The following is a 19,447-nucleotide window of genomic DNA, read 5'->3' on the forward strand; positions in this document are numbered from 1 at the left end:
AGGGCCTCGGCTACTTCTGTGACTCTAACTCCTTGTGGTGCAGGGGAGATCATTCCGTTCTCAAGAGTTTTAGTTTTAGTGAACTCAAAATGGCCACAAGAAACTTCCGGCCTGACGGTGTTTTGGGAGAAGGGGGATTTGGATTAGTTGGATTGATGAAAATGCACTTACTGCTACCAAGCCCAGAATAAGGATGATTATCGCCGTGAAGAGGCTTAACCAAGAAGGCCATCAGGGTCATAGGGAATGGCTGGTGAGTATTCCCCTTCTTAGGCCTTGCATTGTTCAATATCTAGTTCATCCTCCTACTTTAGGGGATTGTATCTTCGTGTTCAAGTGGCAGTACCCAGAAATTCTTAGTTCAGTAAGGATTTCCCATCACTCATTGATGGGATTGACATTGGAGAGCCCACTTCTGATACCTCTACCTACAAGTCAGAAGCTATGGATTGGATATAATGTTCGTGTCCTCTCTTGTTTATGTTAAGCAAAGCTTCTGTGGTCATTTTCTCGGTGGATGGTTTCTATTGTCACAGATAATAAGAAAGAGAAGAAAAAAATGAAGAAAACAAGAAAGAGAACGAAGAAGGAACGGTAATATCGTGAGGTCAGGGAAGATGAACAGTGTTTTTCTCCCAATTGTTCGTTATCACAAGGGTAGTATGGGGATTAAAAAATATTGCAATGGCCTTTTCGAACGAAAGACTAACAAAAGGAGGTCTTTGTCTCATGGTCATAATAAAGGAGGTCTTTGTCGCAAAACAAAGTACAGAGGAGTCTTTATCACAGACCTCATAGTACGGAGGGTCATTATAATTTACCCAAAAAAAAGCGATTCAAAGGATAATCAGAACCGGCACAGCATCATGACCGACTGCTGGGTTAAACAATTTGACCATCTGGGTCAATGCCGTTTTTAAATACGTGGGAGAAAATTCTTAACAAAATTTGTGAAATCCTTTTGAAGTATTTCTCCTCAACTTTTCTGTTTCTCTTTATATTCATTCAAACCAGACGCAACCTCGATGTTTTGCTTAATTGTACGGAGGTCTTTATAATTTTACCCAATAAAAGCGATTCAAAGGATAATCAGAACCGGCACGACATCATGACTGACTACTGGATTAAACAGTTTGACCATCTGGGTCAATGCCGTTTTTAAAACCTTGTCTTAGGTTGTTACGTGGGAGAAAATTCTTAACAAAATTTGTGAAATCCTTTTAAAGTATTTCCCCTCAACTTTTCTGTTTCTCTTTATATTCATTCAAACCAGACGCAACCTCGATGTTGTTGCTTAATTGTAAGGAAATTAGGTGTTCAAGTTCAACCACGAGGAAATGCATCTGAAAAAGCTTTCACCAGATGGAATTCTCAAAAAAAAATTAGCCCCGTTTGGTTCATGGGAATAGGGGTCTGGAATTGGAATTGGAATTGGAATCGGAATGGACTATTTTGATTTTAACTATTTGGTTGAATAGAATTGGAATCATATTCTCATTTCTGCTGAAATGGAATTCTTCCATATGAGAGAATAACCATTCCCTGTTCCTCTCTTGAGAATGAAATCCCATTTTCATTCCTATTTGAACCAAACAAACTTTGAGAATAGATCATTCCAATTCTAATTCTAAAAAATTTCAATTCTAATTCCGATTCCAACTATAAACCAAACAAACCCTAATAGAATTGATCAAATGGAACCATCATCTTCCCTGGCAATAATGCTTCCCTCAAGAAAATGGGTGTGTAAAACTGCCCATAATAATGCCACTCTAATGGAAACTACGTCATCATCACTATTCCCAATCTCACTAATTGCAAAGTTCAAGCAAATACCTCCGCTTTCCACTCCAAAAAGTTACACGTGGAGTTCATTATTCTTTTGTGCAAAGGGAAAAGTATACATAGGATCCATTGACACAACCTGGAAACTGGAAAGCCTGCAGCTACCTTTGCTTCTATATATGTGGTCTGAATCTGTGCTTTGTATCAAAAGGGTGCCATATGATCAATTCAACTAATCCTAAAAAGTTACTCCAAATTTCAGCCTGAGCCCTTTTCAAATTTGGAATCCAGCTATTCAAAGGCAATTTAATCTTGGTGGAACCAATTAACCTTTATACTGTATGCCTGTATGGGCATTTAGGGTTTGCTGGGACGACACTTAAATTTGCTAATTAGCTTGAGTAGTACAAGTACTCGATTACTTAAATTAATGTTTTAAGACTGTTTGTTTTGAAAGAAAAGGTAGGGAAATTTATAATAAATTATAATAAATTTGTATAGAAAAGGAAAAGTAAAATTTAATAATGAATGAGAGGCTTTTCACCTGAGAACGTTTGTGCCATTAAACTCTCCATTTTTTTATCTCTTAAGAACTCTAAACACAATTCATTAATTTAAGCATGGGAGTATCCACTTCGGGTAGAAATAACTTGGGCACTCTAATTCTACCTCTTTTGTAGAACAGTACAGTTCGGCCATCCTTAGCTCGGCCATCAACAAGACAAGCATCCGACTTGGTGTCCAAGTCATCAAACATGTGAGAGCATAAAAAAATAAAAAATAGAATATCAACCATATCGAGCACTGATACCCACTTACTGGTATTGGGTATATGGAAGTTTTGATCTTTGGTTACTTGCCCCATTCAATACTGCATCAGTGATTAGAAGAATGCACTGCCTATCATCCTATAGTCTAAAGCCTCTAAGGCTAAGCTGGTCACTAATCAGTTGGCATCCCTCTCATTGAGGAGGATTGATTGAAGTTTTTTTTCCTAGCCCTTAATCATTTGGCATTCCTTGAGACCCCATTCCAAGCAGATTCCAATTCTCATCTAATTAAACCTATATAGTAGTGGGAATAGATTATTTCGATTCCAATTTCAATGATTTGGATTTTGGTTCCAATCCCAATTATAAATCAAATGGATCCTAGCTATATACAATGCACCCGTACATGCCCCATGGCACTAAGGGTGCAGATGAATTGGATCATGATCCAATCCGATTTGAATCCAATCCTATTTTTATTGGATTTAGGTCACCCTATGTCATATTTTCGGATTGGATAATGGAATCCGATTTTAATCGGTTTGGATTCGGATCATCCCTATTTGATCTAAAAGGATCCGATCCAATTTGACCTATACATACGTATATATTTATAAACATATTTACTTATAAAAAGATATATATTAATATATTTATTAGTACATTTATTTATAAATATGTTTATGTTGCATTTTTTGTAATTTTTTATAAAAAGACATGTATATATTAATATATATGATGAAAACAATTAAAAAATACTTATATTTTGTTTTTATTTATATAAATTGTTATGTTTTTTCTTTTAATAATTTAATTAAAATTTTTAGATTTTGAATCAGATCGGATTCGAATATTTGACATTCTTAATGGATTGGGATTCGAGTAAGCGTTTGTGAGATCTGATCGGATGAAATCTCAAATTTGTGTTTTTGGATCGGATTCAGATATACCCTGATCCAAATATGATTCAATCAGTTTGCATCCCTACATGGCACATCTAAGGCTCTAAGCATGCACCCGAAACATCTCTTATAGAATTTATATGGGCACCCCACAAAACATGCCCAAAACACATCCCGACCATGTATTAGGAACATCTTCCATGACAAGTGTGGGAAGTATTTTGGGTAAAAAACTTAAAAGATACCTTGGATTTCTAGAAATTGACTTAAACAAACCTTGAAATTTAAAATAGACATAAACATACTGTGACTCTTTTACCCTTCATTTTATTGCAAATTTTCAAAAACAACCAAAAAGAAGATACTTTTATTGACTGTTTATTATGTTAATGGGTGGACCTAAAAAGATTTTGCGGCTTCTCCTAATGGGTGCTCCAAAGGAGAAGTGGACCTCATAAGAAGGAATTGTCCTTAAGGTTGGGATTAAGGAACAAATGAAGCTTAATACTGAAAGACCCAGAATCAGTGATGTCTTGTCTTTGCATTCAAATGTGGATCTAAAGGATAGGACAAGTGGAGGAACATATTTTTCATGGCAAATGGATGGGGATCGAAGGAGGCGAAGGCTTGGTTAGCATTCAAAAGGAGCCAACAGATCCCAATCCCAAAACACGGTCATAACCCAATGGCACTCAATACAATGGTTCAAAAGGATGAAGAAATTGTTGATGTCAAGCCTCTTGCAATCTTTTGTGCTGACACATTGAAGATCGCAGGCCTGAAAAAAATACATCATAAATGTTGGGCAATCTTATATTAGAATACAACCAATTTGAAGGAGCCTATAGTTCTAACAAGACTTCTATTGATTTGTATATTGAAGACTAGTGCTGGGCACCGCCAAATTTCAAGTGGTTGTTGTTAAAGAAGTTGAAGTTTTTGATAGCAAGTGGGAAATTGATTAAGGTAAAGCTCAAGTAGTACAGGATCACACTGTGGTCATCATCTTTCCCAGAAAGTAAAAATCTCCGGAGTGCTAATATGGGAGAGAAGTAAAAGGGATTATTTTAGAGAGAAAAAGTTCCATCTATTAAAGGGATAGAAGGGTAAAATAGGATTTTAAATTTACAAATGATGTTAATTGGTTGAGGGTATGTTTAAGTTCATTTTAAACTTAAGGTATATTTAAGTCAAATTCTAAAAACTTAATGTTTATTTCTGTTTGATTCGCAGTTGAAATTGGAATCGGAATTGGAATCAGAATAGTCCATTCCCATAGTGTGTTTGGTTCAGACAGGAATGGGAATGAGAATTAGAATCAGCAGGAATAGGATTTAATTCCTAAGGGAGGGGCAGGGAATGGCCTTTCCCTCAAATGGGAGAATGCCATTCCAGCAAGGATTGGAATAGGATTTGAATTCCACCCCAACCAAACAGTTGAAATTGGAATAACCCATTCCAATTCTGATTCCAGACTCTTATTCCCGTAAACCAAATGGGGCTGTAGTCTTTTACCCAAAAATTTGCAATACACGTTGAGATCTACTTGTGCGGTGTCAATTTGAACTCTCTCTTATTCACACGCACCGTTGAGATGTTTTGTGGGATAAGGAGGAGCTACACAAGCCTAGGGGTAGCACAGCCTCAATGATCACACCAACAAATGAAATCTAAATGCCTAGGGAGAGAGGAGGGGCTTAGGATGAGAGTGAGTTTGCTTCGAGAGCTTTGTGCGCCATCCAATCAGTAGCCTGATTTGCTTCATGGAATGCATGAGAATACACTGCTCCATGGTCCAGCTTCTCCTCAAGCTTTTTGCAATCGTTAATGATGGTTTTAATTCTCCCTCGATGCAGATGTACTGATCTTTGAAGTTGAACGCCATGTTATGAGCTTTCCAAGCGGTCCATGCTTCAGCAAGATTGATGGTGGTATTTCCTATTGGATAGGCTTTTAAATCTAAGACATCCCCCGATGGTTGTGGGCAATGCAATTAATAGCACAATCACCCTCTTCACTTCGGGATGCATCAAAATTGATCTTAATCATGTCCGAGCTTGGCTTCTTCCAAAATATAGATTTTCATTTTTTATTATCATTGCGCCTTGTAAAATGAGGGCAAGAGTAGCCTAACTCTTATAGAAGGAGAGAGCTTGCTCAAGAATAGAAGAGGATCATTGCTTTTATCATTAAAGATTACATTATTTCTATTCTTCCACACAAACCACAAAATAATACCAATTATTTCTCTATCAAAGTAGATTGTTTGGCGCACTTTAGCCACCAACTCTTTATGGACTACTTTTCCAACAGATCTGCCAGACCCGGACCTACTGGCATTCAAATATACTTAGCTAGAGGACACTATTTGAAAATGTGATTAACAGTCTCGTCAACTCCATAGAAACTACAACTTTCCTTTACCGGAGTCCCTCCTTTTTTAAGGTCCTTTGAAGGCAGCCTATAATTCATAAGCAAATAAAGGAACGTTTTAAATTTGGGGGGAATATTCAATCCCCAAATTTTATTAAGGTAGTTACATGATTATACCTGTCCTCTGTCCATTAGCAAGTCTCTTTGTAAGAAGTTTTTAGATTTCACATCTGCGCCCTACAAGGGGGCCCCACAACTTCCCACGGTACATTTTGTTTAGACCTGTTCATGGGCCGGGTCGAGCCGGGCTTTCATTCTGCATTAACAGATTTTTCTAAGGCCTGAGCCCGAGCCCGGCCCTCATAAAAAGCCCAAAGTCTAGCTCATGCCGCTGCTATTGTTGAAGCGGCTGAATAGAGAGCGAGAGAGAAATTATAAAGAAAAATTAATATATATATATATATATTAAATTATTAATACATATTCTAATAAATATTATATATTTTATAAAATATATAATGCTAAGTCGGGCCGTGTTGGGCTTGTTATTTTGGGCCCGAGGTCAGGCCCATGGGCCTAATTACATGTCTAAGCCCGACCGGAGTGTGGGCCAGGCTGTCGGGCTACCCGACCCATGAACAGGTCTAGTCCCCGTCGTGTATTGGAAACATCTCCCAATGATAGTACTAGAACCGATGATATCATCATCGGGAGATGTTCCCAATACATGGTGGGAGATGTGCTGTGGGTAGACCTGTTCATGGGCCGGGCTCGGGCCTAGCTTTTGCCAAAATTTAAATAAACCCAGCCCAAAGCCCAAGCCTGACATAGTATAAAGTCAAGCTCGAAGCCCAGCCCGTGAACAGGTCTAGCCGTGGAATGTTGTGGGAAGCATATTTGAACTCCAATTTTTACAATAAAGTTTCTTTTGGGTTCAATCTCTACACTGAATTGTCTTTCTTTGGAGTCATTAAGGGATGAAAATACTCCTAATTTTACTCCAAACGAGGGGACTAAACTAAAGACCTGGGTTCTTTCCAAACACCCCTATCATGGTCAATGCAATCTCCTACTCTAAGCTCTTCATTAACTTAGCTATTGCCATCACTATTTCTTCTAGAGCTTAATCCCCAGCCCATCTATCCTTTCAAAAATTTATTGATTTTCCATTTCCCATCATCCTGGAGGATTCCCTACAGGCCCACAAAACTTTCTTTTCCTTAGTTTTCCAAAGGTCCCTTTACCTAGGTATTTGCTCTTAATAACTTTGACCCAAAAGTTGTTGGTATTTGTAATGATTTTTCATCCGAATTTAGCAAGATTTGCCTCATTAACCCATCTTAAGTTTTTAACACCAAAGCCATCCCAATTTTTGGCAAGCAAACATTATTCTAATTCATTAGGTGAATAGGTCGTCTATCATTTTTATTAGATCATAAGAAACTTCTTTGACATCTATTTATTTCATTAATATTCACTAAAGAGATCTTAAAAGATCTCATTACAAATTGGGGCATAAAACTTATGGTGGAGTTAAGCAAACTAATCCTCTCGGCTAGAGAGAAAGTGTGTGTTCCCCTTCCACCCTGCAAGTTTATTGTAAGATTCTGATTTTGATTTAATCTGGACAAGATTCTTTGAAATCTTCCAGGGATATTTTTTGAAAATCCGAGGGTAGATTTTTCAAAACATGGGCATTGCCCCCGGTGCGAAGAAAATTGGTTGAGAATGTCTTTTATTTGATAACAGGCTGGGATAGTGGTTTTTACAAAAATAATACAATCATCATCAAATTACAATATTGATATGCAAGGACCACCCCTCGAGGCTTTACACCCAATTTAGCTTTTGGGTTTGACTTCACATAACACAAATAAAACTTCTTGTTGGACTGCGCTTTGTGGCCGATGGGAATTCCTCCCCATGCCCTATCCATATGGGTAAGAGTTCAAATCTGCCCCCATAGAATGTATCCATAAACGTCTGCACATCTCAATCGTGTATTGAAAATATTTTGTAATGACAAATATAAAAAATGTTCTTAATGCACGCTGAGATGTGCATATAGAGCGTTATTGGGGCGCATTCAGTGGGGGCAGATGTGAAATCTGTTGGAAAGGTTTCATTATTTGGGAAAAAACAGGCTGTTTTGAAGTAATGCACGATACCTTAGTATTGATTGTGAAGTAAAAGAATAGTATTGCAATTAATATTATTTTAATTACAAATAATAAATATTAAATGGGGTAATATAGGAAGCTTCCTAAACATCAGAGTATTATCGCATCTGTTACTCGAGGAGCACTCCCCACATCTACCCACACATCATGGGCAGTAAGTAGATGTTCCCAATGCACGGCTGCAGTGTCGTGTCCGCAGGTGTGGGGACTGGAGATGTTCTCAATAATCAATGATCAGTACGATAGAGAGGTAAGCGTGTGGTTGAGTAGCGGGCACATGACATGGTACAGAGATTGTGTCGCAGGCTGCTTACAAGGTCAGCTTCAAAGTTCAAACCTTTTGAGTCTTTCGTCTCTGAAGTCTGAACTCACGAAAATGGTGATGCTTTGTTGACAATATACAAAAAGAAAAAGAAAAAGCAAAAGAAATGATAATTTAACATTTGCAGATGCTTCGATATTTCTCTCGAACTTTGGTTATCTTTTCCAAAACTAGATATCTCTGTGTTTCGGCAAATCAAAGCTTAAGCCTTCCAAGGAAAACCCCGTTTGGTTGTCTTTCATTCCGTTTCGGCGTTTCCAAAGGTATATTGCCTTATGTATCTTTTTATTATCGGTTCCTCTCATTTCATCTTTAAGCTAATGAAGCAACCCAGACGTGTGATTCTATTACATATTGACATGAATTATAATCAATTGCTTGTGCATGATTGAGGCAATTAGATGCTTAGGCATTGATTTTGCAGCCGAATGTTCCGGGTTCTATTGTAGGTTGTGATGCCAACTTCATTTGAAATAAGAGACAATCACCAAGCAAATAATTCAACTAAAAGTATCTTTCTTTCACCTAAATGCATTGTTTGATGAACTGATTAATTGAAAGGAGTTATCCTAGCTGGGAACTCAACTAATTTTATCCTTATTTTTTTAGCTTTGACTTGTTCATTAATTCTTCATTAACTCATTTCGAAAGGAAACATTCATGTTCAAAACATCCTTTTCTTTGTTGAAGCCATTTTCTTGGTTAATTCAGGGGTTGAGATTATAGCTGCAAGTTTTTCTAACATTAGATCCATGTCAATTTCAGCAAGTTCACAGTCGATCATGGAGAATGTGGTAACTGAACACAGAGAACAAGAGCTTCTACTACTTAGTGCATCCTATGATGATTTTGAAGGTGTCATTGTAAACATGAAAGACGCTATGGACCCTGCGGTTTTTGTTGCTTCTCTAAGAGCTTCAATATCCCACTGGAGGCAGCAGGTGGTTATTATGCATTAATGAGTCTCTTCCGTTTTAAATTGGTTTCTTCTTTCTTTTCAATGATTACATTCCTCTAATCAATACACAGGAATAGAAAATGTCTTTGTTTGGCTGTTATATGTTAATAAACTCTTGATAGGGTTACAGCTCCACATGGTTGGACCAGGTGTCATTGTTTGGCTGTTATATGTATAGCTAGGTAGTACTTGCTCATTATAAAATGTCTTTTCAAGTTAGCATGATAGTTATCCTTCCCTTGTGCAGTTATGCCTATTTTACCCTGATGTTCTTCATCCCTCACACAAATTATTGTTGTTTCCTGGGTCCGCAATCAATCATTGAGAGAAGTGTTTCCATCCTTGTTCTGTCTGGCCCAAAACAGGGAATTGAGGGGTATGGTGCCCTGTCATGAGACAATTTAAATGACTAGGAAACCCAAGACCTTACGAATATGTTACTTGTGCTACGGCAGACCCAGCTTGACTCATCCATACAAGACAGGATGAGATATTTAGATGGAATTGGAAGCCTTGGGTGAGTACACTGTCAAATCTTTCTTCAGGTTTGTGAACTTGTCCAACATTAGAGAAAGTTCCCTGGTCTTGAATTTGGAGACCTAAATGGCCATTGAAGGTGAAGTAGGCATTTAACAGAAGAGGCATAGTCATAAATAATCACTGTGTCTTTTGCCAATCGGAGAGAGAGAGATGATGTAGCTCATCTGCTAATCTGGTGCCCTCTCACTTATTGTGTATGGTGCAACTTTATACAGATTTCAGGGTGACGATGGTGCTCCCAAAAGGTCTGGACTCTGGATTCCCTGATAGCTGCTTGGTCTGCTAAGGTGTTCAGTAGAAGGGGCTCAAGACTATGGCTTTTAGTTCCTCGGGCCCTTTGCTGGGGTATCTGGTTATGGAGGAACAGAAGATTTTTTTCCCACATTGATTGAGCCAAGGTGTTAGATGAAAGGCATGAGCCAGTAGCAGATTACAAATCAGTGGGAAGAAATTCTTTTTGTTGATGATATAAATGGATGGCTAACAATAACTTTTTTTTTGGCAGCTATTACACTTTTTGATATTTCTTTCCTTTCTACAGTGTTTTTGTGTACAGAGGTTATGATGTATCTTTTTGTCATAGTTATTACAAATCATACTTTGTTTACCTTTCAAAAAAAGATTCCTGGGTTTTTAAGGGAAGCTCACTAAATGATCCAACTATAAAACCTGCTTTTTATGTATACATTGGGAATATTTTTTTTTTTGATAAATAACCACCTTTTATTAAACTTTCAAAATAGAAAGAAGTACAAGGGGGTGGGGGGGTGGGGGGAACTCTCTTAACCCTCCCCAAAGAAAACAATTCAATTACATAATGGCCCAAAATAGTTGTTCCCTTACCAGTTACCACCCCTTGTTTATTTAGCAAGGGTATCCGCAAAAGAATTAGCACACCTCTTTACCCATTGAAACTGAATCTCCACACCTTGTGCTAGCCGGTTGAACATTCTTTTTTCATTAGCAAACTTCCAAAGGCCTTTCTTTTCTTCTTGCAGCCATCCTATAACAAACTTTGAATCCCCTTCAATAGCGAGTTTGCTGCAGTTCAGTTCCCTTGCCTTCTTCATTCCTTCCATCACAACCAGAGTCTCAGCTCGTAGAGAATCACCCACACCAATAGGGCCAGAAAATAGAGCAAGGATTTTTCCATCTTCATCCCAATAGAAATCTGCTGAATTAAAAAATATAAAAGAAAAGAGTATTTTCTTGAAGAGAGAAGGAAGAGAGAAGAAGAAGAAGAAGAGAAGAAGAGAACTTGAGAAAGAAAGAGAGCAATAATCTGGCCGCCCCCTTCACTTAATATTTATATTAGAAATATAAAAGGAGTACAAAGACTATTATGCCCTTATAGGGCAGAAAAACATTAAAAGGCCTATAAAAGACTCAAACAAATAATAAAATTTGAACTCACATAACTGCTATGGTCCTCGCTTCCTATCTAACAATTAACATAAAACAACTATTCTTAAAACCACACAAAACTGACTAATCTTCAACACTCCCCCTCAAGTTGGGAGTAAATGTCACACATACCCAACTTGCGTAGATCATGTTTAAGCTTGTTCTTTGCAACCCCTTTAGTGGGGACATCAGCCAATTGTAACTCTGAAGAGACATAAGGCAAGCAAACTTCTCCAGTTGTTAAATCTTCTCTTATGAAGTGCCTATCAACTTCAATGTCTTTTGTCTTGTCATGCTGAATTGGATTGTGGGCAATATTGATTGCAGCTTGATTGTTGCAGTATAGCATCATAGGTTCCTCTGCTTTTACCCCAATCTTACTCAATAGGGATCTAACCCAAGGTAGTTCTGAGACACCATGAGCCATGGACTTATACTTAGCCTCTGCACTTGACCTAGCCACAATTGCTTGTTTTTTACTCTTCCATGAGATCAAGTTTCCACCTACAAAGGTACATATTCCTAATGTAGATCTCCTGTCATCTAAACAACCTGCCCAGTATGCACCTGTATAGGATTCCAGCTTCAAATTTTCATGATTTGAGAAAAGGATACCTCTGTCGGGGTGCTTCTTTAGATATGCAAGTATTCTCTCAATAGCTTTCTAGTGTTGAACCCGAGGTGCATGCATGTACTGACTCACAACACTGATGGCATAAGAAATATCTGGTCGTGTCATACACAAATACAATAGTCGGCCCACCATTCTTTGATATCTCCCCACATCTTTTACCAACTCACCATCCACAACATTGATTCTATGGTTTAGATCAATAGGAGTGTCGGCTGGTTTGGTTCCCAACTTCCTAGTCTCCCGCAGTAGGTCAAGTACATACTTCATTTGAGAAATGAAGATCCCATGCTTGGATCTTGCAACATCAATCCCTAGAAAGTATTTGAGCTCACCAAGATCTTTGATCTTAAATTCTTGCTGCAATAATTTTTTGAGAGCATCAATCTCCTTCAAGAGCATCTCTCTTTTTCACAAAGAGGGTGTGATCAGACTTGGTTTGTATGTACCCAAAATGGGTAAGTGCCCCTCTGAAACTGTCAAACCAAGACCTAGGTGATTGTTTCAGGCCATACAATGATTTTCTGAGTTTACACACCTTTCCTTTACCAACATTTTCATAAAAACCTACTGGAATGTCCATATGTACCTCCTCTTGCAAATCACCATTGAGGAATGCATTTTTAACATCAAGCTGAAAAAGGGGCCATGAATAGGTGGCTGCTAGAGACAAGAGGATACAGACTGAACTCATCTTAGCCACCGGAGCAAAGGTTTCCAGATAATCAATGCCATAGGTCTGAGTATACCCTTTTGCAACCAACCTTGCCTTGTACCTCTCTATCCTGCCATCGGCCATGTACTTCACAGTGAACACCCATCTACATTCGACTGTCTCCTTGTCTGGAGGAAGATCAACTATTTCCCAAGTTTGGTTTTTAACCAAGGCTTCCATCTCTTCTTGTATAGATGTTTTTCACTCAGGTTTGGAGAGAGCCTCAATAACATTCCTGGGTATAGACATAGAATCCAAGGAAGAAAGGAAAGCTCGGTAGGAGGGTGATAAGGCACTACAGGAGAGATGGCGTGAAATGCAATGGACTTTACACTTTCTCTTCCCTTTGTGAAGTGCAATGGGAAGATCATGGTCAGTGGGATTAGTTGCAAGAATAGTGTTAGGTACATGAACATTATCATTAGAAAAAATAATAGATCAGGCTCAAGGGGAATATTTGGAACTGTATTTGCTGAATCTGGAGCCTCGGAAGGACTGATGGAGAGTGGTGCGGGTTGAACATGTGTGGAGTCGACCATCGTCTAACGGCACTGATATTTTTGTGAGGCTGCTCATAGTGGCTCAAGTAATGAAATTGGTGGAGGTGCTGATGGTAAAACTGGGGGCCACAAAGGAAACAGGAAGAGGAACAGACTGTGAGTTCTCCTCCCCAAAACTCTCCCCCTGGGGAGAACCACTCGAGAAAAAGAAGGTAGACTCAAAAAAAGTAACATCCATAGTGACAAATCTGCTCCTCGACACAGGGTCATAACAACAATACCCCTTTTGGTTTTAAGCATACCCAAGGAAAACACACTTCTTAGCCTTAGGATCCAATTTCTTGTGATGGGGGCCAAGAATGTGAACAAAGGTAACACAACCAAAAACCCTCAGAGCTATGTGAAACATCTCCCCATCCGGAAAAAGAAGGTTGAATGGTACCTTAAACCCCAAAGTTCGTGAAGGAACAAAGTTAATCAAGTGTACAGCTGTAAGAACTGCATCTCCCCAGAAATGGATAGGAACTGAAGCACACACCATAAGACTTCTTGTCACCTCCACAATGTGTCTATTTTTTCTCTTTGTTACTCCATTCTATTGCGGTGTATATGCACAATTGCTCTGATGAATTATACCATGCTCCAAAAAATATGTGGTCAAATCCTTCTCAAAATACTCTCTAGCATTATTCGATCTGAAGGCCTTAGTTCTCGCTCCAAATTGTGTGAGAACCATCTGGTGGAACTGTCGTACCAAGTTAGGTACCTCATCACGGGATCTCATTAAATATGTCCGGGAAAACCGTGTACATCATCCATAAACAAGAGGAAATAATGGTACCACCCATGGAAGGAATATGATATGGTCCCCATACATCACTGTGAACAACATCAAAAGACAAAACACTTCTTTTATTACTTGGTTTAAAAGAATGTCTATAATGTTTTCCCAACTGACAACTTTCACACTCCAAGGTAGATAACTGGACAGACTCAAACAACTTTGAAAAAAGAAATTTTAAAGAACTAAAAGAAGGATGACGCAACCGATTATGCCAGAGCATAATCTGGATGACCCAACTGCATAATCTGACTCACTAACTCTGATCCACTACTACTGTTGCTGCTAACATGGTGGCTTTGATGTCTCGGAATCTCATCCAGAAGGTAGACTCCATTCACCTCACGACCACTCCCAATCATCTTCTTTGACTCCAGATCCTGCAAAACACAATTACCAGGAAGGAAGGTCACTGAACAATTCAAATTTTTGTCAAAGAACTAATAGAAAGTAGGTTGGTATGAAGTCTAGGAACATGTAAGACAGAAGATAAAGTAATGTCATTGGTCACTCTAACTGCCCCCTTCCTAGCAATGGGAATATGTGAACCATCTACAGTAGAGACTCTATCTCTACTAGAGCACAACTGATAAGAACTGAAAAGGGTAGGTACATTAGTCATGTGCTCAGATGCTCTTGAGTCTATAATCTAGGGAGGTCCCTTCTTACTTGAAGTGGATGCAAAATTTGTAGTTGCATATGAACTACCTGTATGAGCAAAAGAGGTGGTGTAGTTGGCTCCTGCACTTTGTTGTCCATCTGAAAGGCTAGAACTAGTTGTTTCTTTCTTATTCATAAGCTGTCCAAACCTCTCCAATTCTGTTTTAATTGTTGCTACTACAATGGATTCCCAATCAGTTTGGGAAAGAGGGGCCGAAGAGTTTCCTGTAGTGGCCACATTTGCATTTCCCTTCTTGTTCTTGATCCGAGCAGGCATAAGATGTGGATGAAGCTTCCAATAAGTGTCTCTAGTATGCTTAGCCTTCTTACAATAATCACACACCAAGTCCTTCTTATCCTCCCTCCTAGTCTCACTGCTCCCCCTGTCTCCATTTGGCTTAGGTTTGGTTGTACTAACCATAGCCGACTGGTCAATCTTAGGCTGTCTCAGCATGACATTCCTCCTGGTCTCCTCTCTAGAAACAAAGGCATAGGCTTAAGAGAGTGTCACACTCTCCCTAGAAAGGATATGCTGCCTAGCAATGTCGAATACAGGGTTTAGTCTTGCCAAGAATTCAAAAACCCTATTTTTCTCTACTAGTTTTTGATAGGTTGCTGCGTCATTTACACTTTCCCACACCACAGTTTCTAAGTGATCTATCTCCTGCCAAAGGGTTTTCAGCATGGAGAAATACATGGCAAGGGATTTATCTCCTTGTTTTATACTAATCACCTAATTCCTTAACTGATAGGCTTTGGCTACATTCTGCTTCTGAGAATAGGTTTCAGTCACTCCATCCCAAATCTCCTTTACAGTATTAGCCCAAATAAAATTTTTGCCAATGTGAGGTAACATAGAATTACATAGCCAGGACATCACCATGTAATTCTCTTGTACCCATCGAGAAGAATCTATATCAGGTTTCTTCTCCTCCCCAGTGATGTACCCTAATTTTCCGTGGGCACCAATGGTAATCTTGGCTGATTGTGCCCATTTTAAGTAGTTTGTACCATCAAGTTTTACTGTAGTAATGATTCCAGACCCAAAAATATCACTACTACCTCCAATGCCCAGTCCCATGGTATCGGTGGATTTCAGCTCGGCACTCCAACTCTCCATCTTACTTCAAACAATTCAATAGTAGGAAAGAAATAGGTTGAGAGCCTCCAAGAACAATTCAAACTCACACACACTGGAACAAACCCTCCTGGAAGAAGAAAACCCTATCCGGAGAGAAATCTCTCTCCTCCCAGTGTCTCCCAACAAAGAGAAGAGTGAATCGGCCACTCCAGGAGGCCTAGAAAACTCTAGAAACCTAACCGCCCTTGCAGAAAAACAAAAGAAATCCAATGATATCTGAGTGCTCAAGATCAGATAAAAAACTAACAATCCAGATTTTCTAGGACTGTTCCCCGTACTCTAGTTCTTCCTGATTTTGATGCCAAAACGAAGATCACCTTACTGATGACTTGATCCCACCAAAAAATCTAAGAACTGGGCAATCTATAGTAAATTGATCAGCCCTTTATTACTTCATACAGTTGGCTGATCTAGGGCTGCATGAGAAAGCTCCAAGAACCCTAGTCAAAGCTCTGATACCAAGTAGAAATCTGCTGAATTAAAAAAATATAAAAGAAAAGAGTATTTTCTTGAAGAGAGAAGGAAGAGAGAAGAAGAAGAAGAGAAGAAGAAGAGAAGAAGAGAACTTGAGAAAGAAAGAGAGCAATAATCTGGCCGCCCCCTTCACTTAATATTTATATTAGAAATATAAAAGAGTACAAAGACTACTATGCCCTTATAGGGTGGCAAAACATTAAAAGGCCTATAAAAGACTCAAACAAATAATAAAATTTGAAATCACATAACTGCTGTGGTCCCCACTTCCAATCTAATAATTAACATAAAACAACTACTCTTAAAACCACACAAAACTACTCTTCAACTATCCCTAAAGGTTCCTCCAGTTCTAGAAGGCCCCAAATTACCTTCACTACTCCCATCAAAATTCAGCTTAGTATAACTAGAGGCTGAAGGAGACCAAATGGGGCTTATCTTGGTTTTAGTAGGTGCTGAGTTGGCCACTTCCTTTCAATTTCTTCTTATCATATATGTGGAGATATTGTCAAACATATCTATAGATTTCATCCAATGCATCACTCTAATAGTAATTGTTTCAATAATGACCTCCTTATTCCTCTCCTTTTCATTAATGATCCTTGAGTTTCTTTCCTCCCACATTGTCCAACATATGGCAGATCTAACACATCTCTAGAGAAGTCTACCCATAGTTTTCAAGGCGCCAAGGTGAGGCTAGGTGAGAGGGGGGCGCCTTGTCGCCTAGGCGCCCGCCTAGGCGATGGATTTTTTTAAGTGAAAAATACATATCCTAGGTAGTTCCCTAGGTTCCATAATCATCTTTCCTTAATAAATATCCAAAATTTTCATAAGAAAATTATAAACTTCATGTTTATGCCTAGAAAACCAACATCTTTATGAGAAGAAAAATAAAGAAAAGAAAATTCAATAAATATGGGGACTGAACCCCTATTTTTGTTTTAGGAAAAGAAGAAAAGAAAAGGTGGAAGAAGATGTGGAGGAAGAAATGTGTTGGTTAGACAAAACTTTAAGTTTTTCACTTATTGGTTCAAATTCTGAAGTCTTTGAGGGTTCAATACCGAAGTTAGCAATGTTTGTGTTGATTAAACCCTAACAAATAAGAAAATAATAAAAAGAAATTAGTTTATAAACACAAAAATGAATATTTTTGTTTAATAATGTCTATTTTATAATTATAATCTCAAAAAAGTAACAATATAAAAGTATTTTATAAGACAGTATACAAAACTGCTAGGTGACTGGGCGAGGCGAGCCTCCAAGGGCGCCTTGTCGCCTAGGTGTCGCCTTGTCACCTAGGCGTCGCCTTGACAACTATGAGTCTACCCCTCTTCTTTGGCCACCTGAAAAAGGAAGAGGTGAACAAGCTTTGTACATCTGGTGGGGGTGTCCATCTGCAGCCAAATAAAGAGGAAAACCATTCCCAAATATATGAAACAAGTGAGCAAGATATTAGTAAGTGATAGCAACTCTCACCATTTGCCTTACAAAGGCTGCACCAATTAGGGGATAGTCACCAATTAGGTCTTTTTCTCTGGAGCAAGTCACAAGTGTTACATCTTCCTAGAAAGGCTTCCCAACAAAAAGCATCAATCCTTGGGGGAATCGGTTTGCTCCAAACTTCCGGAACTGGAAAGTCTTTGCTGGAGCTATCTGAGGGTTGTGTTGAGGCCTTAAAAAAGGAGGCACAAGATTGTGAATAAAGTCTATGCTGGAGCTATCTGAGGATTGTGAATAATATTTGTTTTTCATCAAAATTTCCTGTTTCCCAAATCCACATTCAATCCCCTTCCTAAGTCCCATCCAACAACTTCCCAACTCTCTCTCCCCTTTCTTTTCCCCCAATGTATATTCATTGTGAAAATTGTATTTGTGTATGTTTATGTCTATGCACATGCATATGTATTGTGTGTCTAATAGCAGATTTGGTAGTATTTGTGTATGTGTATGTCTATGCACGTGCATATGTATTGTGTGCCCTGGTTTTTTATAAAGACCTTTTCTTGCACTTCTCCTTATTTGTACTTCTATCGTAGAATTCTCACCTTACTGATTAAAAGAAGAAACAACCTGTTGTATCCCCATCAAACAAATAGAGAATCTTTTCCACTTAAAGATGACTTTATGGTTTTTGTTTTAATAACTTAGTATTCATTGTTTTGGATACATTTTTGCAGGGAAAGAATGGTGTTTGGATTAAGTTACCTATTGAACTAGCCAATCTTGTTGAAGTTGTTGTGAAGGTAATTAATAATTTAATGTTCTTGCTGTATCATCTTTATTGTCTATTGAGAAGCTAACTTTTAACATCAACAAATCTTCTGTCTCCTATAAATCTTATGAAGCATTTGGTAATTGTCTCTATTGGTCTTTTTTGTACATGTTTTGCCTCATTTTTCCTTCCATCTGACATATTGATATGCAGGAAGGGTTTTGGTACCACCATGCTGAGCCAAAATACATAATGCTTGTTTATTGGATCCCTGAAACTGCCAATTCTCTCCCTGTGAATGCTACACACCGAGTGGGTATTGGTGCTTTTGTGATGAATGATAAAAAAGAGGTATTCTATCTCTTATGCCTTTTGTTATTTGTTGCGATGATTCTGGTTAAATGAACAAAAAGTAAGAGGAAATTCAAGTCAGTAAATGATGTCCTTCCTGCTTTTCTCTTTGAGATTGTCAAACTCAAATGGGTTTGGCATGTAAAGACTTGTTTGGTCATATGATCTTAACACTCTCATTTGTTGTATCGTTTTGATGGTGAAATAGATATGAACTGTCCAAATAGATGTCTTTAGACTTGGACTGGAAAATATCATTGATGGGTCTCATTTGATAATGGGTCTCTACCTGCATTTGCATGTAGCATATTTGCATGATCCACAATTTCCTTGAAACATAAAAAATTTCCCAGTGTCCTAGGCATGAAACCAAAACCTCCAAAAATCCAACAATTCCAAACATCTCTCAATATCACCTAGGGAGGAATTGGTCTTGCCAAACTAATTTTATAGGAAACACTACCAGAGTGCCAGGAAGTATATAAGGTTTTAAAGAAGGAAAAACAAGAAAAAAAAGTTGGGTCAGTTGAAGTTTCTATAATATGGTCTAGAGGCATCAAGAAAGATACCATCCAAGGAGTGCACAAGGTCCATGAAGAGGTGGAGAGAGGAGGGACCAGGGGAGCCTTGGTCCCCTTGAAGTTCCCCACTTATATTATTAAGATAATAGACTAATAGTCTTAATGGT

General features: G+C 38.4%; 1 protein-coding gene and 1 pseudogene across 1 annotated transcript in view; both read left to right on the top strand.

Annotated features, from left to right (window-relative positions):
* Nucleotides 1–3,882: 3,882 nt before the first annotated feature.
* LOC148803352 (telomere repeat-binding factor 1 pseudogene) lies at nucleotides 3,883–4,438 on the top strand (annotated as a pseudogene).
* Nucleotides 4,439–8,186: 3,748 nt separating this feature from the next.
* LOC104594251 (nudix hydrolase 2) overlaps nucleotides 8,187–19,447 on the top strand; it is a 36,563-nt gene continuing 25,302 nt past the window's right edge. The window contains exons 1-5 of the mRNA XM_010254469.2: nucleotides 8,187–8,327; nucleotides 8,460–8,595; nucleotides 9,098–9,273; nucleotides 18,374–18,439; nucleotides 18,622–18,759. Of these exons, the coding sequence (XP_010252771.1) occupies nucleotides 8,460–8,595; nucleotides 9,098–9,273; nucleotides 18,374–18,439; nucleotides 18,622–18,759 (516 nt within the window). The 5' untranslated portion in view covers nucleotides 8,187–8,327. The remainder of the gene's footprint in view (nucleotides 8,328–8,459; nucleotides 8,596–9,097; nucleotides 9,274–18,373; nucleotides 18,440–18,621; nucleotides 18,760–19,447) is intronic.

This window comes from Nelumbo nucifera, chromosome 1, assembly GCF_055504915.1.
Source record: "Nelumbo nucifera cultivar China Antique chromosome 1, China Antique-T2T, whole genome shotgun sequence".
Taxonomy (NCBI): Eukaryota; Viridiplantae; Streptophyta; class Magnoliopsida; order Proteales; family Nelumbonaceae; genus Nelumbo; species Nelumbo nucifera.